The 23,778-nt window shown below is 40.8% G+C and overlaps 2 protein-coding genes across 2 annotated transcripts in view; one reads left to right on the plus strand and one right to left on the minus strand.

Annotated features, from left to right (window-relative positions):
• Positions 1–11,733, minus strand: part of RCL1 (RNA terminal phosphate cyclase like 1) — a 22,070-nt gene extending 10,337 nt beyond the window's left edge. The window contains exons 1-3 of the mRNA XM_015820632.1: positions 11,502–11,733; positions 4,107–4,178; positions 2,519–2,694 (exon numbers count right to left, since the gene is read on the minus strand). Of these exons, the coding sequence (XP_015676118.1) occupies positions 2,519–2,694; positions 4,107–4,178; positions 11,502–11,637 (384 nt within the window). The 5' untranslated portion in view covers positions 11,638–11,733. The remainder of the gene's footprint in view (positions 1–2,518; positions 2,695–4,106; positions 4,179–11,501) is intronic.
• A 9,255-nt stretch (positions 11,734–20,988) lies between these two features.
• The window catches only part of AK3 (adenylate kinase 3), a 16,647-nt gene continuing 13,857 nt past the window's right edge, over positions 20,989–23,778 (plus strand). Inside the window, exon 1 of the mRNA XM_015820633.2 lies at positions 20,989–21,127. Within this exon, the coding sequence (XP_015676119.2) occupies positions 20,998–21,127 (130 nt within the window). The 5' untranslated portion in view covers positions 20,989–20,997. The remainder of the gene's footprint in view (positions 21,128–23,778) is intronic.

Here is a 23,778-nt window from a genome sequence, read left to right on the forward strand (position 1 = left end):
GTCAGCCAGACAGTGCCGGCTGGCGACCCCAAGGGGCAGGGCCTTCTCTGTGGGAGCCCCCACCCTCTGGAACGAACTGCCCCCAGAGATCAGGGTGATCCCTGATCTCCCTTCCTTCCGCCGCGCCCTCAAGACGTGGCTGTTCCAACTAGCGGGACTGGCCTGAGGGATTTTAAAGGGGGTTTTAATTACTTTTAAACTGGACATATTTAAATATTTCATTTTAATCGAATTTTAATTAAGTATATGTATATATGTTAGTATTTTATTCAATTGTCAGCCGCCCTGAGTCCGTAAGGAGAAGGGCGGGATATAAATGCAATTAATAAATAAATAAAAAATAAATAACATCATCAGTGCTAGAAGGGATGGGGTTTGCTATCTGTTTATATACAATGGCTTGTCCTGTCATGTTGTTGGGAGTATTTTTGTTTTGTTCTGGCTAGCTCCTTGGGCAATTCCTCTCACCAATACTGACAGGGCAAGTCAGTGGGGATAATATTTTGGCATTCAGTTACAGTCATTTTGTCCAACAACGCTGAACCCTTCAGTCTACAAAGGCAATCAGCTAACCAAGAAGATTTTGGAAAGGAGAGTCAATTGGCTGAAGAAGAAAATGTAATTGGTCCCCATCCATTTTTATAAACAGTTTAAAAGGAGAAGGATACAGTTCACACCACTTTTCTCCTCATCTATTTTATGCAAAATGTAAGAACAAGGTAAAAGTGCAGATATATTCAGATGGTCCAACTGGTAGAGAGTCTCAGAACATGTAAATGTCTTTCCCTAGCTTGCATTTATAGACTTATAGATTTATTAAGCTATTGGTGAATAGTTTTCCAAATACATACATGGAATCTTGAAAATGAATTGCATTTTCGGTTTATGTTTATATTGATCAAGATCAACATCAGAACCAACACAGAGTATATATGAGCTGACTGAGGGTCAAGCAAAGTACTCAGGGGTTCTCCCTTTGTTTTTCCTCAAGACTGACACTGACCTTTAAAAGGATAGCCATAATATTGCATCTTGTTCCCAAGGCACTCACTCCCCTTTACAGACTTTTCTATATAGATTACATTATATGGGAAGGCAGAAAAATCTACATAGGGCTGAGGAAATAGCACATTGTTCTTGGGAGCCACCACATACAAGACTATGCATGGCTCCTTTCCCCAAAAGTAAGACCTATCCCGAAAATAAGCCCTAGCTTGATTGTTGGGAGTAGGCCTAATATAAGCCCTACCCCAAAAATAAGCCCTAGTTTTGGGCAAGGTGCACGCCTAAAAATCAAGCTGCCCCCATGGTGGGGGGGAGGGGTGGAGCTGCCCCATGCGACCTGCACCTGCTTATCATTGCAGCCAGGCCTCCCATGAATTGACACTTGCCTTGCCTCACCAACCCACTTCTTCTTCTGCAGAGTTCCCCGGCCTGCATTTCGCCATCAGAGGCCTTCCAGAAAGGCCTCTGCAGCCAAGAACCAAGCTACGGATAGAGGCCTTTCCAGAAGGCCTCTGACAACGAAATGTAGGCCGGGGGTGTGTGTGTGCTGTGCATGCGTCAATCCGGAGCTCCATTCCCACCTTCAGAGGCATTTCCTTCGGCTGGGCGGGGCTGTTGGTGCCACCATTGCGAGGTGAGATTGTGGAAAAGACACCCTCCCAAAAATAAGACCTGGTGCCTCTTTTGGAGGCAAAAAAATAATAATAAGACCAGGTCTTATTTTCGGGAAAACACGGTATGTTTCTTCTACAGGCTTTTCTATGCACTGGATGGAGCACTGCAACATTTGACAGTATGCTTCCTCTCTCTCTTTAATGCCCAAATCCTAATTTGCAGGTAGGGTTTTCATAAGGGAATTCCACAGAGGAAACTACATATTCAAGAAGATTGTGCCAGTGAAATCAAGGAACCTTTTCCTGTATGGGCCACACTGCATGTAAAAATGAGATGGGACTTCAGTACAAGTAGCCCTTGACTTATGACTACAATTGGGACCACCATTTCCACGGCTAAGCAAGGTAATTGTTTAGTAATTCATGTCTGATTTACGACTTTTTTTTGCCATGATTGTTAAGTGAATCACTGCAGTTGTTAAGTGAATCATGCAGTCATTAAGCAAATCCAGCTTCCCCCATTGATTTGATTTGTCAGAAGCTGGCTGGGAAGATTGCAAATTGTGATCACATGACCTCAGGATGCAGTAACCATTTTAATACAAGCTGGTTGCCACGCACCTTAATTTTGATCACTTAAGAGTGGGAATGACGGTCGTAAATGTGAGGACCAATTATAACTCACTTTTTTCAGGGCCAGTATAACTCTGGATGGTTGCTAAACAAATGGTTGTAAGTTGAGGATTACCTGTAGTGCAGATGCATGCTATTTTGACACACACCACACTCCTAAAGGATGCCCCTGACTCTAACCCATCTCCTTTTACAATTCTGTGAAAGCACTGTATGCACCATATGCTAGGAAAAGGAAAAGATAAATTGGTAGATCTTCAACTTACTGATGGATCTATCTGATCATTGGTTATACCTCTGAGGACAATTCTTAGTGCATGTTTCATGAATGGGGCTAAGCAGAGAAGACTCTCTAGATAATATCCAATACTTCGATTTGGGCTGCAATCATGTTCCAGTGACCCTCCGTGGAGCAGCCCAGGCTGGTAGTACAAAGTTGTACCTGTAAAAATAAAGCAACAGAAATGTTACTGCAAAAGCTATATAATAAGACAAAAAACAACACACGTGCCTTGCCTGTCAATCAGTCTCTATCATGTGTGCAAATGACTCTACAAACCAACAGAAGGGCTTCGTGGTAATTAATTCTCATTGTGCAACCAGGATGTTACAGCAATGGGTGGGAGAGAAAATAAAGGTCAGGTATAGGAAAATGCATAGAAAGGAAAGGTCAGGTCAATCCACCCCCTGACTTGAACCTGCCAATAATTACAAATAAACGAAGCCTTACATTATACAAAACAAGAAAATACACATTCCCTTATTAGATATAATTTGCAGAAATGGCAAAATCAATTTGTTTGATTAAGAAAAATATAATTATATTTGTTAGTGACTGGAAATCCTTTATGGACTTTCTGATGAAAATACAAAATAATAAGCTTGTGATTTATGGGCTTGATTATTGGAAAGGGTAGAACATGGAAAGAAGGAAGTCACAATGTAACCTGAGAAAGGGAGAGAGGGAGGGGGAGAGAGAGAGAGAGAGAGAGAGAGAGAGAGAGAGAGAGAGAGAGAGAGAGAGAGAGAGAGAGAGAGAGAGAGAGAGAGAGAGAGAGAGAGAGAGAGAGAGGAAGAGGATAAAGATCAATGCATTTCTAATTGGTGCAAAGAAGATTGGAAGTCACTTCCTTACATTTTTCTTTGTTTTTCTCTCTTTTCCTCTTTTATTTCTTTTCTATTTACTTTTCATTTTTTAACTTTGCTTTTGCTTTTCTTTAATTTTGTATTGTTTTTACTTTGCAAATATTACGTTAATAAAAACGAATAGCAATAAAAAAAGAAAATACACACTCCCTTTCTCAGATCTCTATACCCACAGGCTTAAAGCACTTGCAACTGACATACTCACAATTTTTTTTCACCAACTCTATCAATTCTATGTTTCCTCCCATATCTACTTTCCAACTGGTCAAACTCTTCAATGGAGGCCCCCTTGTGCTCTGCAAAGTTGGATTCCCAGTATGGTATACGACTATGGGCACCTTCCTCAGCAGCCATCAAGCTCCATGAGAGCCACCTCTCTTTATGTTGCTTTTAATTTTAAAAAAATGGAAGCTAGCAAAAGTGGAGCCCTTTAACTTTTTTTAAAAAAAGAAAAAGTGATGGGTAGTTGCAACATAATTCTTAGTCTGGCCACAGATCCAATTGCCTAGAAAAAAGGACATAGATGAGAAGAAGTAGAAGGAAGGAAGGTGTCCTTCAAAACAGGGGTAGGATAAAAGGAAGGACAGATAACATGTTAGTAAAATAGTGCTTTTAAACGATTATGTTGTCTAAAATTCCAAATATGCCATCAGCTCCAAAAGACTGGAGCACCATTTATGCCAATAGCACTAAAAATATAATCCTTACCTGTTTGGTTTATTTCAATCCTAGAGCCATTGGTTATCTTGTCAATCAGCCTGAGAAAGTTTGCTTCAAAATCTGTCAGAGAAGCATACATAAGATTAGATTGCTGGTATTTCAGCATCTATTCCAAGAACCTTTATGGCAATCTTCACAAATCAAACAGCATGTAATTGTGGTCATATTACAGTTAAAATATTTGGTTGATCATGTGGTTAAAATAGACAAGTGAGTAAAATCTACTCCAATTTTACGATAGAATCAGTAACGGTAAGATTTTTTTTCCCTCTAAAAATCTCCTATTTGCCATCCTATGCATATGGCCACGCAATAAATCTTTCCTCCAAGCAAGTATTCAAAAGTTTCAGTTGTTCACTTCCCAATGTTACAAAACAAAATACGGTATGTACTATTGTTCTAACCCAGTTCTATTTTTCTATTTGGGCAATTCTTTTCTTTTCTTTTTTTAAAGACGATGGAGCTAAAGAATGAAATAGGGGAATTTATCTACCAGACGCCTCTAACTCTTGTTCCTTATTTTGGAAAAAGGGGGAAAAATAATGCCAGGGAAATCTATCACTTTTGTAATGAAATGTCAGCAGCAGAAGGGGGGCATTATCAAGAGTCAGTACAGTGATGGGTAATCATCATGCTTTTGTATTTGGGTTTGTTTACAGTTAATGCAGAGAGACCCACATAGCCACTATAACCAAAAATATTGCAACACCACAAGAGCACCAACTTAGCAGAAGTTGCTCATTACTTCATATTTTAGCTCTGAATCTTTTCTCTTTCATTCCTGCTGCCCTTATCGTGTTTTCTCACCTGTTAGGATTTGGATTAATATCTTACTGTAGTGAAAAAGCAAACTCACTACCCTTCTTTAAGAAATAAATTTGCGGAGTTCAGTGGTATCAATGCCAGTTCGAATAGCCTTAACTTGGATACACAGGTAGTCCTTGACGTGCAGCCACAATTGAGCCCAAAATTTCCACTGCTAAGTGAAACATTTGTTAAGTGAGTTTTGCCCCATTTTACTATCTTTCTTGCCCGTTGTTAAATGAATCACTGCAGTCGATAAGTTAGTAACCAGGTTGTTAAGTGAGTCTGGCTTCCCCACTGATTTTGCTTGCCCAAAGGTCACAAAAGATGTTCACGTGACCTTGGGACACAGCAACGGTCATAAATATGAACCAGCAGCCAAGCAATCTGAATTTTGATCACGTGACCATGGGGATGCTACAACTGTGAAAAATGATTGTAGGTCACATTTTTCAGTGCTGTGTAACTGTGAACAGTCACTAAATGAACAGTTGTAAGTCGAGGACTACTTGTACAATATTCAATACAATATGATACTCTTATCATTCCATTATGATTAGCGGTTCCCAACCTCTTCTATATCCCGCACCCCTAGAACGCTTCTGATATATTCTCGCACCCGTTACAAAAGTTCAAAATAACAGCAACTAATTATGCATATACCCCAAGTTTTGGCACCCCCTGGAATATCATCTCGCACCCCCATGAGGTGCGAACACCCCCAGTTGGGAACCCCTGCATTATGTAGTTCACACATATTCAATCATAAATTAATTGAACTCGAGGTGGTCAATCATATTAACTTTCAAATTGACCCAGGACTTTAGTGTTGACCTCTTAAGGCAGAGAAGTGAAACTCCACTGATTGAAGGGCTACAGCCTTTACAGGGCATGTCAATTCAAAGTCAGGCATGTCAATTTAAAGGCAGGGTTTCAAGAAAGCTTTAGGTACATATGTTGCTCATTAAAAATCCCAAGAAAGGCCCTGGGGTCCTAGAAGGGGCACTGCCAAACGTATGTACCCCGTGCCTCACTTTCTGCAAACCTGTTTTTACAATAGGAACAACGATCCAGAATGCAGTCTCCCATTTGATTGTTTGCAATCATAAAATTGTAGAGTGGCAATAGTTCATTTAAAACGCCCTTTAACTACTATATACTGTATCTGCACATAAGTAAAAAAAAAGTATTGTTCTGCAGGTTTTGAACACTTTTACCTGTTTCTTTTGAGAATAAGAGAGTGGATTTAGTTAGTTATTGGTATTAAAATGCTCAAAATCCAACATCACTTCCTATGATGTGGATCATGCACTATAGAGCCTTTGAGGAAGGGGAGGGGAGGATAAAGGTTATTATATGTATAAATTACTTTAGAAGGCTCATTGCTCTTATAAATGCTTATGTTCCTTTGACTTATTTTCTGAGGGTTTAGAAATTGACCAATGGATAACAGGAGAGATATGGCAGGCTTTTATTGTTGCAAATAATTAGTGCAAGGCTGGAATCACGTTAATTCTCCATCAGTTACAAAGAGTCTGAAAATCTCATCTCTCCCTACACTTAAATGGGCTTTTTCCTGCTGAGAGTCTTATTCTGAAGGCTATTCATAAATTTGGGGTGTGCATATATTGATATACTTAATTTTCTTCCTTTTTAGTAAGTAAGTTGGCTTAATAGAAATTAAAATGTGTTAATAAAGGTGACATGTGGAGGAAAAAGCTTATTTTAAAAAATAATAATACATTTAAAAAGTAGTATTATCATATAATTGATGATAAAATTGCTTCACAATTGATTTCCATAATTAGCTGGTCTGCTCTGGAATTGCTGATGATTAATTTGCATCAGACTCTAGAGTAATTGCAATCTGTAGTTTATATTGCTGCAGTTATGCCCTATTTTGTAACCTGGAGTAGGAGAGAAAATGTTCTCTCTTATTCCACAATTAGGAAAAATGGGGGGGGAAAACCCCTTGAATTTCAGATTTTTTCCTCAGCTGGCAAAGAAGCAAATCTGAGTCATCTTCCATCCAGCCTAAGTGATTTCCTTTCCTCAGCTTAAGGGCAATAGGTTTCCCCAGTTGTAAGAGGGATGTCTGCATATCCAAATATCTCTAGCTTACAGCTCATTCACCCCTCTGTTTGGCACTAGAAAAGCCCATCCGAAATATCCCCACTGCTCTTCCACTGACTTGAAGGCACCTGAGGCATTGTCACCAGTTTTCAGACACTGCTGTCAGCTTCTGTGCCATCACAGATGCTCCCAGCATAGGAACTGCTGAGAAAATGAAAGTACCATGATTGAGTACAGCCCAAAAAAATGGGGAAGGCAAGCAGAAAAAAGACAGCAAGGGGATTTCTTAGTGTATTGAGAGAATCATGCACTGAAGGAAGAAAAAAAAAAAGGGGAAAATATAAGAGAAACAAGATGCATTGAGACTATCAGAGAGGACTAGAGGAAAAAAGAGAGGAACGAAGGAAATGCCAATAAAGTCATTATGGTACAGAAAGGAATACAGGCATCCTTGACTTACAACCATTTTGTTTAGTGACAACAGCACTGAAAAAAGTGACGTATGACTGTTTTTCACATTTACAATCGCTGCAGCATCCCCATGGTCACGTGATCAAAATTTGGGCGCCTGGCAACTGGCTCATATTTATGATGGTTGCCGTGTTCTGGGCTCATGCGATCATCTTTTGAGACCTTCTGACAAAAAAAGTCAAAGGGGGAAGCCGATTTCACTTTACAACCGTATTATTAACTTAACAACCGCAATGGTTCACTTAACAACTGTGGCAAGAAAAGCCGTAAAATGGGGCAAAATTCACTTCACAACTATCTTACTTAGCAACTGAAATTTTGGACTCATTTTTTGTCATACGTCGAGGACTATCTGTATATCTCCTCTACAATATAGAGGAGAAAATGGTGGCTCTGCAGTGGGGGGGGGGGCAGATAATAGAATAAGGGGACTTACGGTTGCAAAAACAGTAGATGCAAAAGAAAGACATCCAGGAAAGAAAGAAGGCTGAATTAACAGAAAGCAATATTCAGAGGAATGTCCACCAGAACAGAGACAGAAGAGAGAAAGCATGCTGTATGGGAAAAGAAAGCAGCAGGGAATTGTCAATAAAGGGTTAATAAGGAAATTCAGTTAAAAATGTTTGGAATGGAAAAATTAAGACACGGAGGGCAGAGGTTCCACACAGCAAACAAAAGTCAGGCACAGTAGGAATTTTCATATTTGCTTCTAGCTTTTTTCTTCCAAACATCCCAGACTACAGGAAGCTATATATTTTCTAACCCTCAGTGTTTACTAAATTGGCTCCCACAAACACTTCATGTAGCTTGTGAGTGGATTTTGAGTGCAAACATCTTGGCTCACACTTTGCCCTAATTGCTTTGGGGTCCCTGGCAGTTTATTCCACAGGCGTGCAAGTAGAAAATGTTTTACGAAAATGGTGAACGGCAACTACTAACATAAAGCCAATAAAGAAAGCAAAATAGGACGCTAATTGAGAAAGGGCAGGGAGAAAAAGGTGTGCAACCTGGGGCCCCCAGGCCAACAAAGCTCATTATGCAGCTTTTGGTACAGCATTATAGTCACTCTCAATTGCTGCCAAATTGCAATGGAAATGTGATAGAAGGGGCACAATTGTTAAATAATTGGGTATAATATTAGTTGTAGTTAATACCTTGGTTTCTCTTCAAAGGACACAAATCTTATTGTTTATATACTTGCACTGAATATAAACCAGATCCAAATCCTCTTCCCTGGTCTCACCCATCTTTTCTCCTGAACCCATTTAATTCCAAGACTGTGACCCCAGCACAACAAAGATGAAATGCAACCCTTAGACAAAAAAGGCTTGTGTAATTTTCTGTTAAAATGTGCTTATATTTATATTCTTACTTTCCACTAGGAAGTTCTGCCTGAGCGGACCCATTTCATTCCCAAGTCCAGTCTGTAGGTTAGGTTTAAGGTGTATCAATTTGCCAAAGTGTCACTTCTTATAAATCTGAATTTGAACTCAAGACTTCCCCCATCCATCATTCTAAGCACTGAGCAGCCCCAGGTGGTCTCCATCACTTGAAAGCTCCTCCTGGCAGCCTGACAATCAATCACTAGTCTAGTTGTAAACCTCAATTGGGTTAGAAAAGCTCCCACTGCCAATGTTGGGAGATTCTCCAGCCCAATAAAAGTTCTTACAAATGAAGGAAACAGATGTTCCCTGAGGATGGGCTCTAGAGTAAACCTCTGGTCCCGATGACCGACCCACATTGGATCTCTCAAAAGCTCCTACTTTCTTAATAAACAATAGTAACAGGAAGAATGCAATCTAGAACAAAATCAGCAGAAGAAAAGATGAATCATCCTCTTTTTTCCAGTAGTTAAGGCAGTTATGTTTACATGCACACACACTCCGGATCCAGCAGCAGATGTGGCCTTCTAAGCTGATAAAGTTGCCCACCAGTGTTACAGAGTAGCGATGTAAAAAGGGAGGTAAGACAATTCTGTCTAAACAGCAAGGAAATACATAGCAAACTCGCTTCATAGTACTGAACTGTCTGGACCTTCATCTATTAACCGTTACTGAGAACTACGTATATTCTTCAGATCATGACAAAGCAATCAACCAACAAAGTGATTGTAGAAGCAACTGATGAAGTAAAATATCAGCCTATCTAATAGATGCAAAGCTTAGAAAGACACTCTAGAAAATTATGCAACAAAAAAGCTTTTAAAAACATAAAATCAGGAACTGATTCCTACCAAAACATTTAGACGTTGATCTACCTCTAACCTTATGAGTTAGCTACTTTACAATTTAGGAAGAAACATTTGTAAGTAAGTGGAACAAATTTTAGCTGCAACACCACACACAATAACCAAGGGGTAATTCCCAATAGAGTGGAGCTAATTTCCAAGAAAGCAAGTATAACTGCACTGGATATCTTATGTAAAAAATCTATATGCCACATATTTTCATTGCATGAGGCAATGTAAAAATGAATAATTAATGGAAGAGTTCTAGGTCATTTGTGGAATAATTCTTTTTGAATTCTGAATATCTCAGCCACATGCTCTAACCAGACAGGACAGGAAAAACTTTTTTATGAAGCAAAGCTGTGTTCTTAACCCCAGGCACCACATTGTATCCAACAGATTCAGTCATACTATCACGCTAAGTTATGGTTTATGGATGCTTTGGTAACGTGGGAAATTAACACATTAGTTAACTTAGTTAACAAACCATGGTTTGAGAATCATTGGTTTAGAATGATAGCGTATATGGACAGTAGAAAGCAGCATTCTGAGTCCAAGTAATACTACCTTTAATACTTAGAGAGGAATGGGGCAGGAGAGAGTTACAGCTCTTTTTAAGTGACTGTGATTTGAATCTACTATCAAAGGATTTCCTTAATTAACGTGTTTGATTCAGTGCATTAATTTTAGGCAGGTTGTTGTCTTAGGAACATCTCACAAAGATAGGGCCTGCTGCTGCTGCACAGATAGTTCAGGGAAAGGTTGAAAAAGCCACTGCCATATTCTACAGGTAGCCCTCAACTTATGACCATAATTGAGCCCAAAATTTCTGTTGCTAAGTGAGACATTTGTTAAGACATTTGCCCCATTTTATGACCTTTCTCGTCCTGGTTGTTAAGTGAATTGCTACTGTTGTTAAGTTAGTAACATGATGGTTACGTGAATCTGGTTTCCCCATTGATTTTTGCTTGTCTGAAGGTTGCAAAAAGATGGTCACCTGACCCCAGGATTCTGCAACTGTCATAAATGAGTCAGTTGCCAAGCGGCTGAACCTTGATCACGTGACCATGGATGCTGCAACAGGCATTAAGTGTGAAAAATGGTCATAAGTCACTTTTTTCAGTGTGTTGTAACTTTGAACGGTCACTAAATGTACTGTTGTAAGTCGAGGACTGCCTGTAATTTGAAAGGGGAGGGGGAATCATTTGATATTCTCTAAAGCCTGTGGTATGAACAGGGGCCGTGGTGCCTAAGCATTGGTAGGGTGGGACTGGCATATCGCCCCATGGTCCTTTAAGCCAGTGTTTCTCAACCTTGACCATTTTAAGGCATGTGGACTTCAACTCCCAGAATTCCACAGCCAGCAATGCTGGCTGTGGAATTCTGGGAGTTGAAGTCCACATGCCTTAAAATGGTCAAGGTTGAGAAACACTGCTTTAAGCAGATAGCTAACCCAGTGGATCGAACCGAGCTCTTTTTCACACCAGCACGCAATCTTGCGGATTCCACAGACGTTCGCCTTTTAGGCAAATCAGGCAGCGGCAACAACCTGATAACTCGGGCTCTTCGCCCAGGCTACCCGCGGGCAAAATCAAAGAGGCTGCTCCGTCTTTTGCGCACCGACTCAGGTGCGCAGCTAGCCGCCGTTGCCTCCACGGGAATTCAATCCACCCGCCAGTCTCCTTTCAGCAGGCGAGCCTCCAACAGGCACTCGCAGCGCCGCCCCCTTCCCACCAGGCTCACCCCAACCAACCAACCCCCCCAAATCGTCCCCAGGGAATTCGCCTGGCGGTCCCGGACTAACCAACCTCTGAGGCCGGGGTTGTCATCCTTGGCCCGGATCTTGCGGATTTTCACCGGCCGCCCGCTCAGCGTGGAGAGCACCAGCCTCTGCCGCAAAAAGTTGCTCCCGACATAGCTAAGGGAAGGAGCCTGGCTCGCCATGTTAACTGCCCGGGCGCCGCTGCCCCCGGCCGAGGCCAACCGCCCAGTTCTGGAGCCGGCCAAACTGGGCGGGACGGCTAAAGCTCGCCCGTCGTTATGATCCCAACGCCGCCACGGTTGCCCCGCAGTAGCCCAGCGCGCGTCCACGTGGTTTGGAACAGGAAGATGGAAACGCGAAGACATCGGCGGGGTCAAAGGAAGAAGGGGCGGGACCTACGGAAGCGCCGCTCGGCAGCGCAGGCGATTGGCTTGGCGGAAGGAGGAGGAGGAGGAGCTACGGGAGAATGAGAAGACAAGCCGGAGAGGGACGGTCGACGGGCGGGCGGGCGGGCGGGCGGGCTGCCTGCGCTTTCTACCCGGCGAAGTGCCGTCGAAAGGACCGAGGATGGCATGGCAGCCAGCAGCATCTTTTCCTGGTCGAGGGGGAGTAGGCTGTGTACACAGGAGACGGCCAAGCACGAACCAGCCAGTTGATATGGCCAGTCTAGAGAAAAAAGAGAAGAAGGGGGGGACCTGATAGCAGTGTCCCAGTATTTGAGGGGCTGCCACAAAGAGGAGGGGGTCAATTTATTTTCCAAGGCACCTGAAGGCAGGACGAGAAACAATGGATGGAAACGAATCAAGGAGAGAAGCAACCTGGAACTAAGGAGGGATTTCCTGACAGTGAGGACAATTAACCTTGCCTTCAGAAGTTGTAGGTGCTTCATCATTGGAGGTTTTTTAAGAAGAGACTGAACAGTCACTTGTCTGAAATGGTTTAGGGCAGGGGTAGTCAACCTTGGCTCTTTTATGACTCGTGGACTTAAACTCCCAGAATTCTTTTTTTTTTTAATTGAAAATTTTATAAAATTTTACAATATAAATCCCCCCCTTCCCCTTCCCCCCTTCCACCTCCCCTCCCTCCCCCCTCACTTCCCAGTGCCAATCACAGGGTTAACAATAACATAATCATACTCTACTTAACATTAATCAACTATTAAAATAACACATCTGTAACCTCCTTTAACTCTCTTTTAAACAGTACAATTATTAAAAACAATAATAATAACACTTTAATAATTAAAAATAATACTAAATAAAATATTCTAACCTTTATACAACCATAATATTCCAAAATTTACTCAAAAACCAAATGATATTTTTTAGTCCCATATTTACACTCAATATAATCTATCCATCTTCTCCAAACCAAAATATATCTTTCTTGTGAGTGATCCTTCACATAAGCGGAAATCTTGGCCATTAAACTCCCAGAATTCTTAAGCCAGCCAAGCTGGCTCAGGAATTCTGGGAGTTGAAGTCCACGAGTCATAAAAGAGCCAAGGTTGACTACCCCCTGGTTTAGGGTCTCCTGCTTGAGCAGGGGGCTGGACTAGAAGATCTCCAAGATCCCTTTTCACTCTATTCTTATATCCTATCGAGAGCTTCTCTGCTATTGCATAGCTCTCCTCTTTCCCCATCACATCCTTTTTCAGGTGCTGTGATATAGGTTTACGGCCACAACGGAGCCCAAAATTTCTGTGGCTATGCAAGACAGATTAACTGAGTTGGTGGCCCATTTTATGACCTTTTGTCACAGTTGTTAAGCAAACCACCGTAGTTATTAAATGAATCATGCTGTTGTTAAGTGAGTCTGGCTTCCCCCATTGCTTGTTGGAAACTGGCTGGGAATGTTATAAATGGTCATCACATGACCCCCAGGACAGTGCAACTGCCATAAATAACATGTCAGTTGCAAGTGTTGGGGTTTTGGTCATGTGACCATGGGGATGCCGTAACAGTTAAGTGTTAAAACTGGTCATAACTCACCTTTTTCAATGCTCCTGTAACTTTGAACAGTCACTAAGTGAATGGCTGTGAGTTGAGGACAACCCATATACTCGCTGTTCCGTTTTAGATTATGCGCCATCCAGTTGGTGTTAACACAGCAACCACATAGCCAGACCTTCTCAGGGTTGTTCTGTCCCCAGTATGGCCACTCAGGGATGGGGTCACTTTTCACATCCTTTGATTTCATTTTACCATTTCTCTGCTGCTTTATCAATTAGGTTCTTCTTAGCAACTTCCACTGTGTTGTCTTTCTTGGTCTTTGGCAGCCTCTTTTCAAATTCCTCCTGAATAAGTTATTAGATTTTATTCCACAGTTCCATTTGATTATGTGCCCTCAGATATTTTTCTTTTTTCTTTTTAATAGTAATTGTATTTGAAGATTGCCCAGAAGCTTCAATTGACCTAGACAGCAATGGCCTGGCTATTGATCGGTACTTACCAAATTGAGCATTGCATTGGCTTCAAACCAGTTTCCAAGTGCAAGACAAAGTGCTGTTTATAGCTTTTAAAGCCCTCCATGACTTGGCATCAGGGTACTTGTAGGACTGCCTTCTCTGTCTAGTTTCAGCTCACACAAATCATATGTCACGGGGGTATCTGTGACTTCACATTCCACAAGGTGAGAAGAACAGACCCACAAATACTGTTTTTCTGTTGGTGCATATGATATTTGATCCTCACCCTGTTGGCTTTCTGGGGAAAGCCTTTAATGCATAATTTGATGGTACTGGTTATTGATTGGTTTATGTGTAATTGGGGATTGATAGTTTTGTAATTATTGGAGAGAGCATAGGAAATGGCCTTGAAGAATAGAAAGAAGAGCAATTGCCAAGGCAACGATCAGACAAGCATGGCTTGAGTTCACTCCAAGAAGCTAATATGATTTAAGTGTTTCGGACAGGCCCCTCCCTAGTTCACATGAAAATAAAATGGGGAGGGAAGCACACACTCGTCCTTGTAAGATCCTAAAGCTATTACATTAAAATTGTCCTGCCATGTATGGCACTGATCCCTTAGTCTGGTCTACCTTATAAAGGCTGACAATCATGGACATTTTAATGTATTTTTATGGATGCAGGTAATCCGCCAAACTCATTTTGATTGTGGAGGGTTTGTCTATTAAATAAACAAATGAACAAATATTAATATTTATATACACCGTAGAGGTCCTTAAAACAAGAGTTTGCAATCTAGAAATGGAGAAAATATAATAGAAGAAAGGTGAATCAAGGGAGTTCATGATAAATGGGGAAGAAAAGATTCCTTCAGTAGTAAATACTTAAATTTGCTCAAAATAAGTAATTACATAACTTTTAACATAGTAGATTTGCAGTTTATGTCTATGTGAGCTTATTACTGGATTAGCAAATATGCTTAGAATTATAGTCTGAACATTGCAGACCTTAAAGTTTTATTCTTACAGTTCTTATAGAATTGAATTTATTTCTGCACATTCTCTGTACATGGAAGAAATTGATGCTGTTAAGAGACTGGATGTTGATCAGGAAGATCCATTTCTGTTGGGTAAACTCTGGATTTACTTTTTTTTAAAGAAAGCGAACTATTAATGGGGAAATCTTAAGGCAAATACAGTAAGCCAGCCATGTATTAACTTAGGGCAGTGGTGGCGAACCTATGGCACGGGTGCCAGAGGCGGCACTCAGAGCCCTCTCTGTGGGCACGCGCACCATCGCCCCAGTCCTAGGCCTTCAGCTGGGTTTTATAAAACCTTTTCGCTTTAGGCCTCCGCCGCCATGTGCAAAAAAAAAAGGTTCAATCAATCAGTCAATTTCAACTTCTTGCGGGGAAAAAAAGATCTTGCAAAGTTGGAATTGATTGATTGAACTTTTTAGTCCCACCCAGTCTGCTGTTACCACCCCAGCCATGCCCACCCAATGGGCCCCGCGCACCCAATGGGCCACGCCCACCCGGCACCCGACGATGCATAAGTGGGTTTTGGGTTGCAGTTTGGGCACTCGGTCTCTAAAACGTTCGCCATCACTGACTTAGGGCATTGGTTTATCTCAAAAAATGCAACTGACTAAATCTGGATAAGCTAGCTGTTAGTGTGTCCTGCAGAAACTGGCAATATATTTCAAACCAAAGTTTGAATCCTTTCTGCTTTTTTTTCTTAAAGAACATTGTTCCTTCACTATTGGAAGAATCACAGCAGGTAAGTGTATGCAACACTCCAAATAAACCAAGTGCAACAATCTATTTTGAAAGAAATTTCAGATAATTGTTGGAGCATACTCATTGCCATCCAGAGGCCAGATTTTTCTTTCTGATTTTTCCAGACATCATTATAGCTCTTTTCCTCTCTGAGAGGAAAAGTGCTCTATTATAAAAATAGAAATAATTATGTTGTTATTAAATCATCATAATCTTCCATTTATAACCCAGCCTTCTGTCTTAGCCTCTTCTGCTTTCTTTCGATTAAAAATCTATTGAGCAGGAAAAGACTTGACTTTTTCCACATAATACAAAGGCATGGTTTGCTTATTCCTGTTTACAGGTAGTCCTCAACTTACAGCCATTCATTTAGTGACCATTTGAAGTTACAACAGAAAAAAAAATGGAAAAAATGATTTATGACTGCTTTTCACATTAATGACAGTTGCAGCGTCCTCATGGTCACGTGATCAGAATTCGGGCAGTTGGCAACTGGCATGTATTTATGACAGTTGCAGTTTCCCTGGGTGATATGGTCACCATTTGTAACCTTCCAGGCCAGCTTTCAAATGGTCACTACACAAATTGTAAGTTGAGGACTTACCTGTACTACTTTTCCAGATCGGTTCACCTGCTGTCTACTTTATTATCATTTATTGCTTTGCAAATACCTTTTTATTCTCTCAGTGCTTGTTATTTCCGTTGCTAAATGGAATATTCTAGAATATTTTAAAATTCATTTGTTTTATTTTCATGTCTTTGCTAGATGCTTTGATTTATAGATTACTGATTTTACTGTCTTGGTTTTTCACTTTGTTTAAATATAATCTTAAAACTTTCTTTTCTTGATTAATAATCATATATATTAAACTTGTATGCCACTCCATTCTAACTAACATCAGAATATACAATGTTTCCATATAATTTTAATAGGATACAATAGAAAAATTGCATGGGTCATGTTGTCCATTCCAAAAATTAGTGACACCTATTGGTCGTTGATGGTATTAACAATTATATTTTTAAAATTTAGTGATGTTCACTTCGTCAGCTCTGTGAATGTGATAGAATGCAGTCTGGATTCCCAGGCGGGAGGGACTGCATTCCAGAAGGCAAAGAGACAGCGAAGCTTAGATAGTTTGGTCCAGAGAAAGAGAGAGAATGAGAGTTAAGTCTCCTTCCTAGCAATTTTCAGAATATATCTATAGTGATGCAAAACAGTTGCTTTATTTTGGCAAGATTTCTGTCTATAGGTGAAGAACAATAAAGGAAATTGTTCAGAAGTAACTCTGTGTGTCTTTCTTGGTTCTTGGGACCTGACAGTTAAGAAGGCTCTTGCTGATTTTCAAGCTCAGGATTAAAAAGTTTTTATATATGTCAGTCATTCTCAAATTGTATTCTATGACTCACTGGAGGAATGTAGAAGTCCAAGGGATGTTCCATGGCACCCCTTCCTACGTTCACCAACCAGAGTGCCCAATCACTTCAGCCAATCACATTTATCAATGTAATGAACAAGCAGACTGCATGTTCAACATGTTCAAATAATTAGCTAGCAATCCAATCTTATTACAGAGTATAACAAGCCTAATTGGGATGGGACTTAATTAAGTCTTAATTTATTAATTTATAAAGCAGATACATAATTTAGGTAAAATTTAAGATACCGCATCCCCAAATACAATATGCATCTGTGTATATTTGCAAGACTTTCTGAGATTTAAAAACAGGCTAAGTCTACTTATACAACTGATCGCAATGACAGCAATGTATAATAAATATTCCAAATTTAATAACAGAGCAAGACCAAAATGTTTATGAATTCTAGTTGAAATCTATTCTTCCTATAGTTCATATAAATATTTAAAAGATTAGTGTCATTGGTTTTAATTTCTCCAAGGCCAAAAAGGAACCCAAACCCCAAAAAGCCCTTAAGTGCCGTAATTCTTGAAATCAGTTATTGTAATACTTTTTGGGAATCGTTCGATGTCACTTTTCTCTTTCATCCTTTAATTTTTCATGAGGAATTTTCAGCTTTACAGACTCAGCTGTGCAGTAGTCCTCAACTTATGACCACTGTTGAGCCCAACATTTCTGTTTCTAATCAAGACAGATATTAAGTGAGTCTTGCCCCATTTTACGACCATTCTGACCACAGTTGTTAGGTGAATCACTGCAGTTGTTAAGTTACAAACACAGTTAAGTGAATCTGGCTTCCCCATTGACTTTGCTTGCCAGAAGGTTGCAAAAGTGGATCACATGACCTCGGTATACTGTGAGAGACAGTGGGAACAGAGGTTTAAAATAACTTATTTGATCAAAAGAAGAAATGGATGGCACAGTGGTTGTGATGGATTACAGTGACACTAAGAGGTTGCATAACATGCCATGTGCACTAGAATCCTGATTAGAAGCATTGTCGAAAATAGAAACACATAAAGAGGCCAATTTCCCAGTCCAATCTGGAGCTCCACTACAAGTTTGCTTGGCTTCAAATAATTGTAAAGTAAGACAACAAAATATACATCCCACAAATTGTTTTCCACTGTAAAGGATGTCTTAGGGCTGATCCCTGGGAATTGCACTTTTTTTCTCTTAGCCTTTCTTTCTTTTTTACAAAATGAAAAGAATTAGGGAAAAAGTACTGAAGGTCTACAAGTCAAACACTCTTATCATGGGTACCTCTCCTGAAAAATTCTATAGACAAGGCTGGGAGGATACAGATAATGAGCTCTTTTGGAAGCAGTCTGAGTATTTAATTCTATGAGGCCAGTTGCCTTATATATTTTACAGTGGAAAGAATAAAAATTGACTTAGATCTGTTAGCTCAAGTTTTATGCTAGAGGAATCTAACTTGCACAGAGATGCAGAGCACAAAGCCAAAACCATCTACCAAAGGCCATCTTACCAAATAAGATTATATTGCCTGCCCTACACAGACATTTAGAGAGCGTGTTCAAGGACCTTAAGAGAGCTAAGGGCCAGAAGACATTAGGGGCTGTTATGAAATATGCTGTCTCCAGAAAAATGCACGAATACTTCTCTTTTGAGAATTGTTATTGTGGTCCTTTGATCCTCTTTATGGAATTGTGGGTGACCATGTGGTCTACGTTTTGAGCCTTTTGGGATTTAGTATTTCTCTGATTCTCTTAGCTTGGGGAATACAAAAGGTTTTGTATTTAAGTAGTCCTCAACTTATAACCATTTGTTTAGCAACTGTTTGAAGTTACAAGGGCACTGAAAAAAGTGACTTCAACCAGTCCTTGCACTTACAACCATTGCCTCATCCCCACAGTCACATGATCAAAATTTGGGCTGTTGGTAACCAGCATACCGTATATTTACGACGGTTTCAGGTCATGTGATCATCTTTTGCAACCTTCTCAGCTGGTTTCTGACAAGCAAAGTCAATGGGAGAAGCCGGATTTGCTTAACGACTCTGTGGTTCACTTAACTGCAGTGATTCACTTAAAAACTATGGCAAAAAGGTCATCAAATTGGGCACAACACACTTTAACAATCGCCCTGCTGAGCAATGGAAATTCTGGTCCCAATTGTGGTTGTAAGTCGAGGACTCTATGGTATTTTTGTTTAGTTTGAATCAATATATTGTGCAAACTAGGAAAACCGACAGATTCATTAGCCAAGTCAAACACATGGTGTGTTCCTAACTTCTGAATCAGACTATTAGACCAGGGGTCCCCAACCCCCGGTCCGTGGACCAGTACCGGGCCGTGGCATGCCAGCAACTGGTCCGCACAAACAAACAAAACCCCATCCACAGGATGCAGGCAGCACACAAAACCACGCACCCTTCAGTCCACGGAAAAACCTCTCTCCACGGAACCGGTCCCTGGTGCCCAAAAGGTTGGGGGCCTCTGTATTAGACTATACATTCTGGCTCAGTGCTGCTGATGTGGCTAGCTTCATACTAAGCCACAATATGGTTTTATAATACATCAATGGTATGACTTCTGAAAGTTGCCCAAATGATGTCTCAGATGGACTGTATGAAAATACTGTAAGGAATTTAAGGTATGCAAGCCCAGGGAATTAAGAGCAACCAGACTTGTCTGTATTACCTTTTTCAATTTGTTCTTCCACATCTGCTCCCTCACAGCCTGGAAACTTCCAACCCAGAATATCCACAGGAGTGCAACGGTTATCTGCAGACTGATGACAGTTGCTCCAAATTTATGTAAAATGGCTTCGTAAGGAGTGGGTCCATGTTGAAGTTAAGTAACATGGGAAACAACTTTGATAGAACATTGTCTCTCTCTAGATAATTTTAGAGCAGTGGTTTTGAACTGGGAAACTTTAAGAGGCAAGCACTTCAATTCCCAGAATTCCCTAGCCAACATCTTAAAGTTGCTCAGATTGAAAAGCATTATCTCCTAGAATTAATCTGGTTCTACCAGTAACAATCAGAGATATAGGAGACAGGCCATTATAGATGTTGTGTTGCATTCAAAAATATTTACACACAGAAATATATTATTTTGCAGACAAACTTTACAGGTGAGATACTCAAATTGCTCCCATAAAGTTTATGATTATGGCTTATATTTCAGTTACCTTATTTCCATAACAAGCTGATTTATATGTTGTGAAAGGAGTGAACTGGAGGCAGATATTCTCAAAGTGACCAACTGACTTCAAAGTTCAGTCAAGTTCCTGGAGAGTTAATACATTAGGTCTGAGACGTAACTGAACACAGTAACTCTCAGGCTTTAATAATGTGCAGCCAGACAGATACATTGCAAACATCATCTATTTACTTTACATTTAACAAAGCGACTACCCTCCTCCCTTTGCCGTTCATTTTGGGTTGGCCAGAACGGACCCAATACAATAAAATAAATAAAACAAACTTCTTGCTACCATATTGGTTGTCCTGATTTTTTGCCGGTCAGATCTGATAACTCTTGACTGATGGTGAATTACTGTATAAGTGTGATATCTGTAGCGAAGAAAGAAAGAAAGAAAGAAAGAAAGAAAGAAAGAAAGAAAGAAAGAAAGAAAGAAAGAAAGTTGTAGACCGAAGCGGTAAAACGAGGGACCGGAGCCCCGCTGACGCCTCCTTTGCAGCGAGGCCTGTTTGCAGCTCGGAGGCCGGGCTTGCGGCCGGGGGAGGAGTCATTCCGGGCTGCCTCGTCGACCAGGCTGCGGAGACGCCCATTTTCCTGAGTTGTTGAGCTGGTACCTGTCGGGTCGAGGCCGTGACCGCCGGGGCCCTCCGAAGGAGATGCTGGGGGCGTAGCGAGCGCCGCTGCAAGCCGAGGGAGGGAGGGGAACGCTGGGATTTTGCTTTCCTCCCATCCCGCCAACGAGCCGGCCATGGTGGTGCGGGCGGCGCTAATGCGGGCGCTGATCATGGGGGCCCCCGGCTCTGGGAAAGGCACCGTATCGTCCCGCATCGTCCAGCACTTCGCCCTGAAGCATCTCTCCAGCGGAGACATCCTGAGGGACAACATGAACAGGAAGACCGGTAAGGAAGGCGAGCGAGGACGCCAATATATAAAACCATCAAGACTGCAACCCTGGTTCGGTTGTCGTCGCTCTTATCTAAGAAGGCACAGAAATTCAACGATTATATCTGTTATTCTGGCAAAGAGTGGGAAAGGAAAACATGTTTTGGGCAAGCCTGGTATTCAGATGGCTTGGTTCACCCACTGGGATAAGCCATGGTTTATTGAACACTCGAACGATTTGCACGTAGTGTTCAATGTGAACCAAGCCCTGGTTGATCAATATTTGAGATTCTGAAAGGGAAGGGTTACAAAATAGTTGAAAGTAGTTGCAAGACTTCCAGGAATTAAAAGCTTGCAACTATTACATGAAGCTTTGGTTGGTAGGTCTTGTAACAGTATTCTCTTCATGTGGATTTTGGGGTTTTTATTTCTCCAACATTGATTTATTCCATCCCTCTACATTCGGCAATGTATGTAACTCCCATCTATAATCCTTTCCCAGCTATCATTAAAACACCAGTATTGTAATTAAATGTATTTAATTAATGTAGTTACAAGTGCTTTTATTAATTTACCAGCTCTTCTTTGGTGTTTTTACTTTCACTGTTTCACCTCATTGAAGAACATGAACCAAGTTCAGATGTTTAATAGACGAAGGACCAAGTCTGTGGCACGGCAAGTGGAAATTCATTGTGGTCCTCAGAGGTCTACTTTGTTTATATTAACCATAGCTTTGTCATATTTTCCCAGTGCTTGTAATGCAAGCCATCAAGCATTCTGAAGAGGCAACATATGTGTGTATACTGCGGAGATATATTTAGCATGTTTTCTAGCATGCACTATCTTAATATTTCAACATGGCATGGAACACTTGCAGATTCCATCACTGGGTGGGGAGAAGGCTTCTCTAATTGATTACACTATAATCTAAATCAGGGGTGCCCAACCTTGGCAACTTTAAGACTCGTGGACTTCAACTCCCAGAATTCTCCAGCCAGCGTGGGTGTTGAAATCCACAAGTCTTAATGTTGCCAACATTTATACAAAAATTTTACCTAAATAGTCAACTGAATTTGATCACCTTCCTAGTATCTCAGGGATAACAGCATTAGATAGCCTATTTCTGCAAATGGATCCAGTAGCTAAGATGGGATTTGATCTGGAGCTAGGGCTAGTTTGTGCTAGATGGACAAAGAGGCTATGTCTGAGTCGCACTGTTCTGAAGTAGCATTGCAGATATACTTTACAGTAATTGAAACTGTTCATTATCAGATATTGTCACTCTATGCAGTACTGTCTGCTCAAATATCAAGGAATAGAGAAACTCTAAAAGAAATGCTTGCCCCTCAGTACCTAGAGCTAAGAATGAACTGATTATGTATTTTAAAATCGCTATGGATGATTTAGCTTTATACACAAGATCTGAAAAAAAAACCTAGAATAAATACCCGAGGCTTCCCAACTACATTTAATAGCAGCATCGTAAGCCTAATGTTAGCACCTGATAGCTTTCCATTCAATTAATAGGTTCCTTACCTTATACCAGACACAGAATGGGGAAATGCTTTTAGGACAGGGATCCCCAACCCCCCCATCCGTGGACCGGTACCGGGCCACAGCATGCCAGCAACCGGTCCGCACAAACAAGCAAAGCCCCATCCGCGGGATGCAGGCAGCACACAAAAACACGCCCCCTTCACGGAACCAGTCCCTGGTGCCCAAAAGGTTGGGGATCTCTGTTTTAGGGTATTATATGGAGAAGAAAATTTACCTGAATCTAAAGTAGAACCTAATATTAACCAGCTCCCTAGTTAAGCCTTTTCTACATAAATCGCGTCTGAGATTCTCAGAGACTTCCTGGACAAGTCCTCGCAGGTTTTTTTTTTTACAAGCTCTGAAACAACAGGCCTCATAAAATTGTTCAAGCCTAATAAACCCCAGATAATGATTTTATTGCTGCCAAAGTCTTATGTCATAATTTGGAATAATGGGCCACACAAATGCCCAACAACAGGGGCCTAACCATTAGAGTGCTTGCTTATAAAGAGGGTACTTGTGAACTGCCTGCCATTGACCCATCAGCCTCTAAGCATAAGAAAGCTCTGTGCTAAAATCAACACAACAAAATAGAAACGAATGTGCAAGCTGACTTTAGAGATGGATGCTATCCTTCCTTGACTATGTTCAAATATAGCAACATTTGGTTGAAAAATATTCATCTAAGACAGACTCTGCATCCCTTGTATTAAGGTCTGCATTTGATTTCATTTCCAAAACAAAGTTGTGGAATAAAGTCATAAATTCTTTTATGATTGGTAGATGCCTGCTGCTGTTAATCCATACCCCTTGTGAGAATGCCAATACAAAGGTTCATTGTAGTATACAAGGCCATTATGCTAAAGAGATCCCAACCCAAAGAACAGCCCTTCACTTTTAACAGAACAGCATGAAAGCTTTATTTGGCAAAAGTGCATATGCAATTACTGTTAAGGAGGGAGGCAGGATTGACTGACATTGAAATAGGCACTTGGATTTGCTTTATTACATTGTGGTGGAAGTTGTTCATTTCAGGCTGCCTCGGTTCTTTTTTTTTTTTGCAAAGTTGTGCAAATTTGACAATTTTGATTCAACAAAGAATAGAACAATTTACCAAAATGTAGTATTGTGG

Source organism: Protobothrops mucrosquamatus, unplaced genomic scaffold, assembly GCF_001527695.2.
Source record: "Protobothrops mucrosquamatus isolate PMUCROS unplaced genomic scaffold, P.Mucros_1.0 scaffold1151, whole genome shotgun sequence".
NCBI lineage: Eukaryota > Metazoa > Chordata > Lepidosauria > Squamata > Viperidae > Protobothrops > Protobothrops mucrosquamatus.